The sequence below is a fragment of the Sinocyclocheilus anshuiensis genome, unplaced genomic scaffold, assembly GCF_001515605.1.
Source record: "Sinocyclocheilus anshuiensis isolate Anshui unplaced genomic scaffold, SAMN03320099.WGS_v1.1 scaffold1114, whole genome shotgun sequence".
NCBI lineage: Eukaryota > Metazoa > Chordata > Actinopteri > Cypriniformes > Cyprinidae > Sinocyclocheilus > Sinocyclocheilus anshuiensis.
Window position 1 is genome coordinate 2068789 of NW_015540838.1, and position 14499 is coordinate 2083287.

Consider the following 14499-nt stretch of genomic DNA (forward strand, 5'->3'; position numbering starts at 1 on the left):
GGGGGGGGGGGGTTTGAGAATCTGTGTACAGCAAGCAGACAGAAAGTGGACAAGGGCCACGTCCTGTGGGCGTTTTGAGAGGGGAAACACAACCACGGTGCACTGATCTTGTCATTTAAATTTGACGTTTGATATATAGCCTATAAACACTTTAGGACTTAGAGCTAATTTAGCGGTTGTTTGCCTTATTTTTAAGTCATGATTAATTAACTCTGGGTTTTTTTATAGCAGTACTCCTCCATGTGGGATATGAAAAAATGCTCCAGAGCGGGTTAAGAAAACAACACTAATTCAATTTGAATGACATTGGGAGGGAAAAAAACGTCTCTGGAGGGAAAGAATCACTACACTAAAAATATTCCAGCTCTAACATGTAAAGCTCAAATCAGACAATTTTTGATGCGCCTTGTTTAAGCTGTCACTCCAATGAACTGTAAAAAAGCTGTCACTTTCAATGAACTGCAACATAACTTCAAATCAATGAGTGCTGAAACTCCCTTCCCCCAGAATGCATTCAAAACAGCCCCACAGCGGGTTGTCAAACTGCCATGGATCTACTAACCTGCTCCGATGACTTTCTGCTTGGTGATGTGACTAGGATGGATCTCGCTGGCAAACTTGAGCACCGCCGTGTTGGGGTCTTCATATGTGTGAGGATCAACGTAGGTCTTCAACGGCTTCAACTGGTCTGGATTGAAGAGAATTCAGGGAGGATGTAAGAGGAGGAAAGGGACAGGGTTGTAAAAGAAGAAAGCCACGAAATGAAATTCAATGCCACTAACCTGGGCTGGAGAAATAGGTGTCCTCTGGCCCTTGTCTGGTGTGATAGTTTCTTCGCCTGTAGAAGAAAAACAACTCAATGAGTGCTCTATTTTTCAGCAAACCGACATTTCTTTTCAGACTTGAATTTGAAGAGTGAATAGTGCTGGACCGGCTCCATTCAGTCGAGCAGTGCTTAGAAAAAGAAAAAAAAAGCGGTCTGTGTTTGCCAAGTGGTGACAGAGGTCTGGGTTATCACAGGGAACTACGAAGGGCTCACGTCGCCCTCACAGAACCGCTACAATCCTTTCGCCTCTTATCTTACACAATATGCCTCTCTGATTCATCTCCTTTCAAACATGCCTCTTGTTAAGATACACTTAGTGAGCAGTCAGCGGACAGTCAGCGAATCGATTCTTCCTCAAAAGTGGTAAGGCGCCGTTTCAGTAAGAGTGTGAGAGCGGTGAAAAGGAAGCACTGAATGCTTTTTAAGCAGAAAGAAAAGGAACGGCTTGAAGGAGTGACTGGGGGAAGGTACAAAGCCGGGTGTGTGCGTGAAGCGCTTGTTCCTAACCGTTTTCGCAGAAGCAGGACCACTACCACGATGAAAAGCATGACGCCTCCTCCGATCGCGGCCCCGAGGATCACTGCTGTGTTTCCTGTTTTTTGAGAAGCTGGGAAAACAACAATGCAGCCAAGCAAATTAGTCATTCAAGAATAAAACACACTCCATAACATGTCTTTATTGTGCTTGTCCCTTTTTTTAAATATCCAATAGCCTGTAGTTACGTCATAGCCATGAACTTGATTTGCTGGTGGTATTAGGGGCGGGATATTCTCATTCTAGAGAACATTTGATTGGACTATGTACAAATATCTGTGTAGTACAGAATGAGTCATCAGTATTCGAAATAGGCTGTAGATTTTTAATAGTGAATTTTGTCAATGTTTAGGTGTATGTGAGCATATAAATGGCCTCAAATCCAGAGAACTGAAATCCATTAAAATACCATTTTGATTTCATAGGGTCTTAAAATAAAAGCAAACATTTTCATTTTGTTCACCTTGGGGGAGTGTTGAAAACTCCTGTTCCAAGCTGTAGCTGCCTGGGTTTCCCTCTGGGCTGAGAGCTTGAACTTTAAACAAGTAGACGGTGGAAGGAGACAGATCACTGATCTGAACCGAGTTCTTTTCCAGCACCAGCACAGTGTAGGTAGTGACCTTTCCATTGGCTATCTCCTCATCATTTTCCTGTAGACATGACAATGAAAGGAAGATGATGAAATGGAGAATAACAGCGCCACTATCATGGATCAAGATTTGCAGTTACATCTTAAGGGTGAAATGGATATTGTTACTGACCTTTTTGCGAAACATCAATTCATAACGTGTGGCAACCGGCTTGGAAAGGTGAGAAACAGACCACTGAAGCGACAGGCTGGTGGAGCTACTGTCCACAAGATGCATCGCAGTCACTTTTGGGGGATCTGGAGGTAAAACACCAGTTAAGTTTGAGTCTGAAGAATATGAGTTTGTTCATATTGTACACCCAAAACTTTTAAATCCGATCTTTAGGACTGTGTGCAAACAGAGAATGTCACAGTTCGCTATAGTGAGGGGAAAACTGAGTGTAATTGGAAACAGTCCCAGTAAACACTCTGCACTTTTGATGGGGTTAGAAAAAAAAAAAACCTGAAATCTGATCTGACTGGAATCCCCGTACAGACTATAATTCACAAAATATCTGATTTTAATCGGATTTCAAGCCACAAATGGATGTGGTTTGAATCAGGATGGTAAACATCCGACTTTGTGTGTGTGTTTTTGCTGTTTATACTACAAAAACTAAAACGATTTACAATTGAAACAATACCTAAATTAAAGCTTACTATTATAATTTTAAAAAAATATATTTTTATTGTTTTCATTTCCCCCCAAAAAATAGTGAAAATGAAATGAAAGAGAGCTGAAAATGAGAGATTGAAAATGAGAATAAAACAAAAAAAGGTTTGGGGTCGGTAGGTTTTTTTTTTTCAAGTTTTTTTTTAAAGAAGCCTCTTATTCTCATCAAGGCTGCATTTATTTGATCCAAAAATACAGTAAAAACAGCAATATTGTGGAATATTACTACAATTTTAAATAACTGTTTTCTATTTTAATATTTTTAAAAATGCAATTTATTCCTTTGATGGCAAAGCTGAATTTTCAGCAGTCATTACTCCAGTCTTCAACGTCACATGATCCTTCAGAAATCATCCTAATATGCTTTTATAAATTATAAATCTCTTGATTAATTTAATGCTTGCTAAATAAAAGTATTAAATTATAAATAAATACAAATCTTACTGACCCCAAAGTTTTGAACAGTAGAAAAAGTTGAAAAAATATATATAAAAGTACACTAAATCATTCAACCCATTAGTAAACCTGTTAAACTGTGCATTTTGCTCTCTACTATCATAATCAATTAGAGCACTGACCTGTATAATGTAGAGCAGTGTTGATGCTGCTGGTGGCTCTCTTATTGCTGAACTGGGACACTCCGCTCCGTGCCTCCACAGTGAAGGTGTAGTTCAAATGGGGCTCCAGTTCACTCACAGTGACTCTGGTCTCCTTCAGGTCAGTGTTGCTTGGATCGAAACGCACTTTCTCGCCACAAGGCTGACATACCCTCCCCTCGCACCGCTCGCAAACCACAGCGTATCTGATATCACTGCGCCCGCCGGTGTCCACAGAGGGCCTCCATGACAATTGAAGCCTGCCTATTGACATCTGAGCTGTGGTGGCCACCAGACTCTGAGGAGCGGAGGGTAAACCTGAGCAGACAAAGCGCAGACAAGCCTTTTATTTACCCGTTCACCTGTACTGGTTTAGTTAATCCCAACAGAAAAGAGTGACTGAGAAAGGATGTTGTATGTAAATACAAAATGACAGCAACAAGCTCATGACAGGTGAGATGTACAAGTCTAAGCGAGGCAGCTTCTCACCAGAGCAAGTGGCTGTTTTGGGGTCCTCAGGTGCTCGATAAAAGCCGTCCTTGCAGGTGCAGCTGATGGCGCCAGGACCCGAGGGCTGGGTGTTTTCTGGACAGAGTTTGCAGGCCTCACTGGACACTGAAGATTTGAAGAAGCCAGGCTGACATTCTGCATAAAAAAGCACATATATGATGACTTGGATGAGGATGAGAGCAAATTGTGCAATTAAATTGCTCACAGCGTATATATATCAAGTGATCGTCTATGTATGAAAACACTAAATTAAACTTCTTTGAAGATGTTTTTTTCTCTCGCTCTCGACAGCTTTTTTTTTTTTGAAGCCCTATGCAAGAGCGCGCAAAGTTGACAGAGCAAGACTAAGCACACTCCTACTCATCCTGTGTGAACCATCCCCCCCATTCTCTACAAACAGGACCAGTCATCCCACATTCCAGCACGGTACCTCTGGCTCTCAAAACTCCACCACGAGAGAAAACAGAACAAAACGCATAAAAACAACAGACAGGATGAATGCTGCATCTAACAAAGAATTCAATAAAGAAGAAGAATGTTGTTGTCAACCAAGTCCTGTAGATATTATACATACAGACATACAGTGGGTACGGAAAGTATTCAGACCCCCTTAAATTTTTCACTCTTTGTTATATTGCAGCCATTTGCTATAATACATATAGACATACAATGGTCCCAAAATGTCTTTGGACCACTAAGCCACACTTAAAAATACATGAATGCATACATCTTTGCATTATATACAAAATATTAAATAATGTGGCATTTACTTGCAGCACAATGACTTAATTTAAGATTTAAGTTTTACATGATAAATGTACTTTACGAAATTACGTTTTTGGACAGGCTGGGGTTGTCAAACATCACAGAACATGCATAACATAAAAATCACCTTGAGAACAGTTGGTTAAATGTCACTGAAAAAAAGGTTTAAAATGTGAAATTACAAAAAAATGTGGTAAAAAAAGGATAATGAAAACAATGTTGCTCGTTTGCCACTGCATTCTACAATTTAAAAAAAGGATTTGCAAACATGCTGATGACTTGTGTGTTCAAAATCTTTTTGGGGTCACAAAAAGATGTTGCTGATTAATTCAATAAAAAAAAATTTGATTTGCAAGCATACATTTAGTCAATCGGACTTTATAAATGTACAAACAGTAAGAAAAAGAAAGGTGTCCTCGGAATCTGTCTAGAAACATTCTAACATGCCCAGCTCATGTCCTTCCGCTGTCTAGACTCTCCCTTCACAATCCACCACCACCCTAAGCACACACAAACACACACTGCTTCCGTTCTGAATCTGGCTCTGTCATTTCTTGGAGCAGCCACATACAGGACCATTTATTTATCTTCACAATGATGTGCTGTGATATCTGGTTTTCAGTTTCAAGTGCAAGTTTTATCAGTCAAGAGACAAGCTCAGACACACGCAAGGCTTAGATTATTGGTTGCAACATTACACAATCATGTACACCATGTGTCTGATCAGGAGAAATATCTGTATTTGTGCGTTGAAATACTGCCATAGGCAAAGACGGTGTAATACTAGTAGAGAGATGATTATTGATATTTGCTCAAAAAATTCAGTATTAGGACACTTCAAAGAAGTGCAAAACATATACCTATGATGAGGAAGTCTATCAGTATAAAAAGATATACAGCATTGCATTAGATTTTCTGAATTGACGTTTCCAAGTTGTTTTTGACGTTTCTCCACTTTATTTTCTTAATTGCATTTATTATTTTCATTACAAGATTTTAATATTATTATTGTTATACCTTGGCATAAAATAAGTTAAGACATTAGATATACTGTTATAATATAATATTTAAAAAAAATAATTTAAATATATTTTTATTTGTAATCATTATAATCATGTTAGAAAATAATGTAGTTAAAAACAGACTAAGACAATAAATATAGTATTATAATAAATTAAGACAAAATATATATATATATATCATTTTTTACGTGTGCATTTTTAAGTGTGGCTAAAAATTAGCAAATATTTTTTGCAGCCGTTGCATTTCAGTAGCACAGTGGCCACATACCAAATCATTGTTTCCATTTTCTAATGGTTTGTTATCTGAAGATTTGCCAAACAGTTATAATTACGGAGTAGGGTGCTTCCACCTTCCTGAATGCTTTGTATCAGTTGAGGCCTTGTTTTGGGTTGAGCCACTTGCTCTCCCTCACAGGAAGGGGGTTAACTGGTATACATTACCTCTAATATTTGAGAGCATGCATTCTCTTATTTCAAAAGAAAACTCACAGCATGAAAAGAATTCAGCGTGGCAGCGAAGATCGAGCCAATGTGTTATTTATTCCTTCTTTCAAGTTGACTCCTCATCTTGTTTCTGTGCCAGCTGTTGTGGAGACTTTACTGCAACTCATTAACGCACCCTCTGCGGAGGTGGGGATAGTGTGGGAGACAGGGGGACTGAGGGAGAGACAGAGAGAGGGATAACGAGTCCTGGTGGGATTTGAAAGGAAAGGGGGGAGTAGGGGAAGAAAAAGAATTGTCCTATTCACAGCGAAGGGGGCCAAACAGCTGCTGCTGCGAACCCCGTTTCATATCGCCCCCCTCTCGGCTCTCCACTAGTAATCTCCAAATTCTTAAGTCCCCTCGCTTGCCGCATTGCCACATGTGAGCGTCTAGCACAACATTCGACGGCCCATTTAGTTCGGACAACAGGTACAGAATGCCACTCAGGGCAGCGAGAGAGAAAACACTTGTTTCGAATAGTGTGTAGATGCTACATGACGCATTAATACGCTGACTGGCTTCTTAACAGCCACAGACAAAAACCTGACAGTGTTTGCAGCCTGACAGTGTTTGTGTTTTGCTTTAATCCTTTTATGCAAAAAGTTTACAAAAGACTCGAAACTTATTCAAAACACTTGTGTGTAACTAATCAAACTTTTTTTTTAAGTCGCACTGAAAAAATGTGGTGTAGGATTTACTTTGAAACAATTTTCACTCAGAAATTGCTTGGATATTTCACTAATAATTTAAAAAACTGGATATTTAATTATGGATGGTGTGTTTCTGCCTATTTTTAGATTTTTTTATCAACAAAATAACACATAAATAAATGTAACTATTTATTTTGATTCCTAAATTCACTTAGGCATAACAACATTGATTTCACAAAAAAGAAACTACAAAATAAGATCATCAGTTTTTTCAGACAAAATAGTATTGATTTTTAATTTTTCTGCAATTAAATTAATGAAAAAAAAAACTAAAATAATTACAAAGAAAATGCAAGTAACACTGAATTAAATAGTCGATTGAATTTTAAAGCTACTGTGGTGATTTTAGCCAACGTTTCACTTTCCAAAATACAGCAGGAATGTGGTTCGGCACGAGGGGCTTTGTATTCACATTTTGGACACAACAGGAAGCAGGAAGCACAAGGCTGACACATAGCTTCCTTCCTAAGGCAGCCAATCAAAGCATGCATGGACAGAGAAGGCGAATGTTAGGCACACTCTGGAAAGGAGAAACTGGCTCATTCGCAAAAATCGTTTGAGCGAGAGGTCAGAGGTGAACAACGACTAATGGCTTTTGAGGAACACTGATTACATTTATGTAATACAAATTTCCCAGCAGAGATGCAGAGATGTGTCAGTCGTCTTTCATGTGCCCCGTCTCGCTATCTGGCACCGAGAGCCCAGGCCATAAGAGCCTCTGAGTGACTTTTTGTTTATTGTGAGAGTAGCTGGATCCTGCTCGCCGATGACCTACTGGGGTCTGTGAGCCATGTGGGTTGAGTGGAGCGGTCAAAGCGAAGACTGATGAGAGGGTGACGTTAATGGACGGATGTATGGATGGATGGATCGACAGAGAAGGGGAAAGAGGCCTGAATGAATGAGTGTTTACATGGCGACGGGACAGCGCAAACCCCTCCAGGACAAGAGTTTGACGGAGGGGGTTTCGAATGAGAAAAAGGAAAGAAAAACAAAAGGCCTAGTCATTTAAACCTAGGCACGGAGGGGCTTACATGTAGCCCTAGGCAGAGTTGAGTTAAAGTGTGCTGCTCCGTCAGGTGTTGATGGCCAAGTAAAACAAACACCACAGCAGAGTGAGTGCGGCCAGCGGCCAGGGGCTCGTTTCACAGGGGAAGAGGCTAAATTCAGACAGAGAGCCATAGAAAAAATACAACACGCATGCATAAGAAAATGAAGATGTTTGTGTGTGTGTGTATATATATATATATATATATATATATATATAAATAAAGTATAAATAATATATATTATATTAATATTATAAAAAGCATATATATATATATATATATATATATATTAAACAATGCAATGTAAAAAGTTTATATATCAGAAATATAAAGAAATATGTATTTGTTAATTAACATGTTTGTGTGTTTGTGCGTGTATGTTTATATGTTTATGTATAAAAACATTTATTTATATGCATGTACATATGCTAGTGTAATTGTTTAATTTTTAATAAATAAATAAAATGAACAATATAAGGTGAAATCAGGTTTCGGACGATAGTATTGATTTTAATTTATCATATCAGTGCATATAAAGTTAGCATATAAATTTTGACAATTTTACGTTGACACTGGATATTTTTTGTGGATGGTCTATCTGTCTATTTCTTTCTATTATTAGATTTTCTGTCTGTTTTTAGAAGTACTTATTTTTAAATACATACATAATGTAACTAATATTTTGGGATTACTTAATTAACTTAACATAACAAACATGCCAAAAAAGACACTAGCTAAAAATTAAATCATCAGTAATATCAGGCATGAAAATAAAATACTAAATATTAAAATAAAATTCAGGTTATCATTATTGGCTAGTGTTTTAATATCAGTTCATCCCTAAATATTTTTGATTTTACCAGATTTGAGGTTTGCTGAAAGGTTTATGCATATTTTAACTAATTTTCCAACAAAATGCTTTTTGCAGAGAAAAGATCTCTGAATGGTCAGTGGAGTGGTTCTTATGGTCAGACGGGACAAAGCCAGAGCTGTGAGTGTGTTTTTGTATGTATAGAGGGGGATGCAGTGGTAACATGAAGCCAGCGGGGAGGGAATGGTCTCTAGGTGTGGTGAGAGCATTAGTGCAAAGGATTATCAGCCCAATGGAACAGTTTGTAAGAGAATTACATCTACGCTTTACAATTCCACTCAGTCTTTCATCTAGTCGTTAACAGACACAATAAATGCTTTAATCCCTCTCTTTTCACACTTTTCACTCATTCTAAAGGAAAGAGGGCAAGAGGAAGAGAAGATGACAGAACACAAAAGGACACAAACACTGAGACTCATCCAGAAGGTTTGTTCATTAAGAAAGGAGTTAACTAAGAAACCTAAAAGCACTACGAAGAAAAAAGAAAACTAAATCTCTCGACTGAATGAGCTCAACTATAGTGCTCTGGTTTGCCCTCGCTCTGGCCCATACAAAACATCAGCCCATCGTCCAAACTTTGAGATGGCAACACAGATGGGAAAAGTCTGGTTAAGGCCAAAAATGTTAAGCAAAGGCATAAACAAAATAAGTGAATGAAGCAAGTGACTGAGAGTGATAATAGAAAACCCTGAGCGGACGAGTTGAAGGGTCACTGAGGATTAGCAGGCCTCCGGTTTCCGCTATAGCTTGTCCTGTTTCAGGGGACACAGAGCTGACTCGGAGGCAGGAAACTGCTGATCTCACATACTAGCGGCACAATACACTCAGCACATGCACACAATCCTAAACGTAACTCCTCTCATATAAGAGCCGCAGTGTACACAGAGCATCAACCCTAAATATTCCACCTCATTGGTGGACCGAATATGTCAGTGAACTCAACAAAGTAACAAAATTATATATGCAAAAATGGCAAAATTGTACGTGACCAATTACTAAGGTGGAAGAATCCACAGAATTCCATCCTTATATGGTGACTCACTTTATCATTTGCTCACCTCCTCCTACATGGTCAACGCAAACATTTTGAGTTCCAGCGAGCATAGTTTGATTTAATTTGTACGTTTCAGCAGTCATTATCCTGAAATGATCAGAATAACCACATCATCCACTCTCGTTTCATTTGATGTTGGCACATGAGGTTGACAGAGGATCAAAGAAGTCAACCAAACCCATTTGGAAGTGCTCATCATTATCTAAACTTGCCCAGGCAAATGGTACTGCAACGGAAAGAACCGGCAATGAATTGTTGCGGTTGCCTGCTAGTTAAGTAAGATTAAGAATCCCATAGGTGGAGATAAATGACTTCTGTGGCTTAACTGGTATACAAGAATTAAATAAGGCAAAAGAAGAGGGCATTAGCATCACATAAAGCAGAGAATAATTACACCTCAGGGTACAGATTATAACTGCTTTCATCAGCTCTATTCTGGTGGAATACTGCTGAAATATTTTTAGCACTAATTTTAAGCTTGCACAATTGCTCATATTTTAGCTAAGCATCTAATTTTTCACTTTTGTTTACTTGTAGCCCAGCAAACTCAGATATCTCACTTTTGGATGATTTCTGTATTCCCCTTCTGCGCTGTCACCCAATGACTCGAGGTATTTGAGTGCTCTGTGCACTTTCTCAAGCAAGGAATTCCAAAATTTCACAACCTTTTGACCGTACATGTATGTGAGTCAGATCTAACGTCTATTTAAAATGTTTTTGCATGTAAACTAGGGATGACCTAAAAGTGTCTATTTGTCTCTGGGAGACAGATGGGGATAAGCAAAGCTGTTTATTTACAAGACACCAATTGAAATCTCCCAGAAGAGCTTCAACAGTGTTTGCAGGGCGGTGTGAAAGTGGATGTTTAAACTTTTAATACATATCACTTCCAAGACCTGCAGTCAAGGCCAAAAATAACATATTGTCATTGGAACAGCCAATAACAATAAATAAAAACCATGCCTAGTTGGTTTAATTTGGGAAGACTTTAAGGATCACGATCAGTTTGGGAGAGTGTATAAAAGTGTGAAACTAAGAACAAGAAAACAAGAAAGCAAAAAAGAAAGAAAAGACCAGAGTAACAGGATAGGAAGAAGATCCATCCAAAACCAGTACTTATGGCTCTTGAGGACACACACCCAAGTCAATTACTACCCAGCCAGTCACGCACCACACATTATACGCACAAAACTCTAACTTGGTCACCCATAACTCTCGGCTTAACATGTTCCATTGCAGGAAAAGCACAAGGATTTTTCTACTGAAATATGCAACTAGACCATCCGGCTTAATCAGTGTCATATTTTTCCTATAGATCAACAATATGGAGGCCAATAGCACTTTGATACATTCCAGAAACTATAGCTATCCAACTCTGGCAACCTCGGTTTACTGCGAGTGACAGGGTGTGGGCATGAATTCCTAGTGCAATCTAGCATAGGTCAGGCAGCACGTCTTTGAGTGGTCAACAAAGGTATGCACTCTTTTATTCATTATGTCTGAGAAAGGGTGTGTTTTATAAGTGGAAAACTGTGTCAGCATCAATACTGATTAAACCGCAGTGCTGCGTACATGTCTGATATATATATTGTTAAGAATTCTCACCACCAAAGGACAGTTTGCCATCCTTTTCAGAGAATGAACGGTTGTCTGACCCCACCCACGCATTTACTCATAGTCCACTGATCTGGCTATCTGACAATGATTGCCTTTAATCAACAGTACATCCATCAACGTGAGTCAGCTCTGGCCTGGAGCTCTCCTCAGGGAATTCCTCAGGCCGGCAGTAGTTGGGAAGGCTCCTTAATAAACCTAGCAAGAATGCATCAGCCGAGTGAAAGAGGCGCTGGCAGGGGGGGTCTGCGGAGGGGGGCTTGTCTCTGAACACAGCACTACATTGTTCTGCTACCTTTACATTCCATTCTCCACCTTTCCTCTACAATCTCCTCCCTCTCCAAAGTCTGACACTTTATCTTTTCCCATTCTAAACCATGCACACACACCTGTTCCCACAATTCCTGGTCTATAAAACAAGGAATGTACGCGAACCAAAAAATGCATGGGCATGAGCTTGGCAACTGTAATGTGTAATCGCTTTGCTTTTTGAGTTTCATTTGCCTGCATTTTACCTGTCACTGCATGTGGCTGAATTGTGGAAATATATTAAAGTGTTGAGGTTAGAGGACGTTTAAAACAGAATTACTCTAAACAAGTCTCAACACGCCAGTTCTCTCATTTCTATAGTTGCAAAGCACTTTAGGACTGTCACGTGGCTGATCTTGCTCTGGTGTGGCAGGGACAAGAACACAAGAGGATAAAAAAATTTAAAAAACAGGTGACTGTGACATACGCCTAATAAAAAAAAAATTGACACATCCTCAATGTGAGATTTAAAGCAGTCATTGAAACGTTCTGCCTTAAGCACAATAGGTTTGTAAAAGTCGTTGATGTCTAAACTTGTGTTTTAAAGAATGCTGGGGTTATGGGAGTCAAACGCATAGTAAAGAAAAGTAAACAGGTTTCAAAGCACTTGAAATTTTAAAAGTAACAGCATGAACAAAATGACTGACGAGCAACTTAAAATGTGTCAAATATAGTGGGTAGAAAGTATGCTACATTTTATAGAGGTATAAAGAATAAAAATGATCTCTCAATACGTATACATATCCATCTCCCCCTCTCTCTCTCTCTCTCGCTCTATATATATATATATATATATATATAGCCAAAAATTATTGTAAGCAACTTAAAATGTGAAAAATATAGTGTGTGAAAAGAATGCTACATTGTATGAAATGAAAATTACATAAGAATGCCATACGAATTCTTATAATACTTATAGTTCTTATATATAGTGCCAAAACATTATCGCAAGCATGTATGGTAAGGATAGACAAAATTCACAATAATACAAAACATTTTTGAAAAATAATACAGTAATTCATATAATGATATACTACAACCGAAATGCTAATCACAATCTTTGTGGAAGTCTAGTCAATATTCAAATTCCTGACCTAAACCAGAAATCTTAAGTGACAACAGCTGGTGCTGGCCTCAATCTGTGAACGAAGAAACAAAGAAACTTATGTCTTACCTTGGCATGCATCGTTCATGGCTTCAAACCCAGGTCTGCACTGGCACTGGCTCACAGGCACGACCCATTCCCCATCCGTGGTGCAATAAATGCGAGGTTGGTCCTCACTTACAGCGTTTGAGACACAACTTCCAGCCACCTCCCGCAGGGCTTGATTCTCTCCCCCTGCCACTGTCTCAGGGAACACTGCCAAGCTCTTCACTGTTGCTGGACATGTTTTATAGTAAACCCTGACTGAGTAGATGGCAACGCAGGCCCCAATGTCCTGGAAGGCCAAGTAGAAGCCCTTGCGAGAAAGATTATCCACTACTTTTGTCTCAATGTTCATCTTCATTTCTCCAAGGCTGGATATTTCATCTGGAGCAATGGTGGCCACTTTGCGGAACTGGCCCTTGCGGAAAGCTGTGCCAATGTCCGCATCTGCCTCAGAGGCGTACAAGTTAAAGGTCTCCTTGCAGGTAAGCGAGTCTGCATTGAAAGAGTTGCAGTCACGGACTACGAATCGCAGCTCCACGAAGACCCGAGAGACGGTGGGGTGGCGCTGGATGAACGTAGTACGAAGCCAGTTGTCTTGTTCTCGTTCCTCCACGTTACATATATAATAGTTATACAACAGCGAGCCATTCACAGCCCACTGGCCTATCTCCCACTGCAACGTGAAATAAAAAAATGGATGTTAGCAAGAAATCAAAACCAAGATAGTGGAAAAAAAATTCAAAGAAAAGATGCCAGCGAATGCTGAGGACAAAAATAACACAAAATGTCCTGACCGTGGAATTTTAAGTAGTAGTAAGAATGCTGGTCAATTACCCATGCACCAACTTCTGGCAAGGAACAATGCAGCAGTCTTTCTATTGCATGACTGATGTAATGTGCTGATACATGCAGTGTACTTGTGTGTTCTTAGCTCTTATTTCATGTGCACCATGATATTAATTACAGGAGAGGTGCATTGTTTTCGTAGTGTGTGGCATGGCAGTAAAACAGTCTCTGCAACGAATGCTTCCATATAAAAGGAACTTTGTGGTTTAAAGCATTGCATACATTTGAAAGACATTGAACTCTTTAAATAAACAGCAGCTCATTAAGAGTTCAGTTAACTTTCTATAAAGTTGAGCATGCTGACACCTTGTTCACATTCTTAATTTCTCAGCTTTTTCCATGATGGTCTGAAGGAAAATGCTTTAGATTTAATTACTTTGTGCATTTACTTTTTCCACATATTAAGGTAGATGAAAACCTTTGGTTTTAGACTGGTAATTGGTGGGAAGAAAACTTAACAAGTCTGTAGGGCTACTTGCAATCCCAGATCATTCCCTGCTGGAAAACCCAGTAGCTCTTTTGGAACATGGTTTAAAAATACACTAGCTGATCTAAACTTGTCAACCAGCTATCATTCTTCAATACCCAGCTTGACTACCCTAAGATTCTATGACCAGTAGTTTGTTGCTGGTCCAAATTGGTATACCAGTTAGAAACCAGCTACCATGTTTTAAAACACATCCTTTTGATTTCAAAACCAATTATGCTTCTAAATTCTAGTTAATATATATACATTATAGCTTCAGCTCACGTCACAAAAAGCACCATATGCGCCAACCTTTAAAAGTTAATTACAACCTCACTTTTACAATCGCTAACGCAGGGCTTTAAAATCGCACGGGACTACAAGTGTTCAGCAGGC

General features: G+C 39.1%; 1 protein-coding gene across 1 annotated transcript in view; it reads right to left on the bottom strand.

Annotated features, from left to right (window-relative positions):
- The window catches only part of LOC107687430 (ephrin type-A receptor 2-like), a 23419-nt gene that overhangs the window by 7904 nt on the left and 1016 nt on the right, over positions 1 to 14499 (bottom strand). The window contains exons 3-10 of the mRNA XM_016484776.1: positions 12816 to 13464; positions 3747 to 3902; positions 3240 to 3575; positions 2122 to 2246; positions 1824 to 2010; positions 1334 to 1433; positions 783 to 838; positions 563 to 688 (exon numbers count right to left, since the gene is read on the bottom strand). Of these exons, the coding sequence (XP_016340262.1) occupies positions 563 to 688; positions 783 to 838; positions 1334 to 1433; positions 1824 to 2010; positions 2122 to 2246; positions 3240 to 3575; positions 3747 to 3902; positions 12816 to 13464 (1735 nt within the window). The remainder of the gene's footprint in view (positions 1 to 562; positions 689 to 782; positions 839 to 1333; positions 1434 to 1823; positions 2011 to 2121; positions 2247 to 3239; positions 3576 to 3746; positions 3903 to 12815; positions 13465 to 14499) is intronic.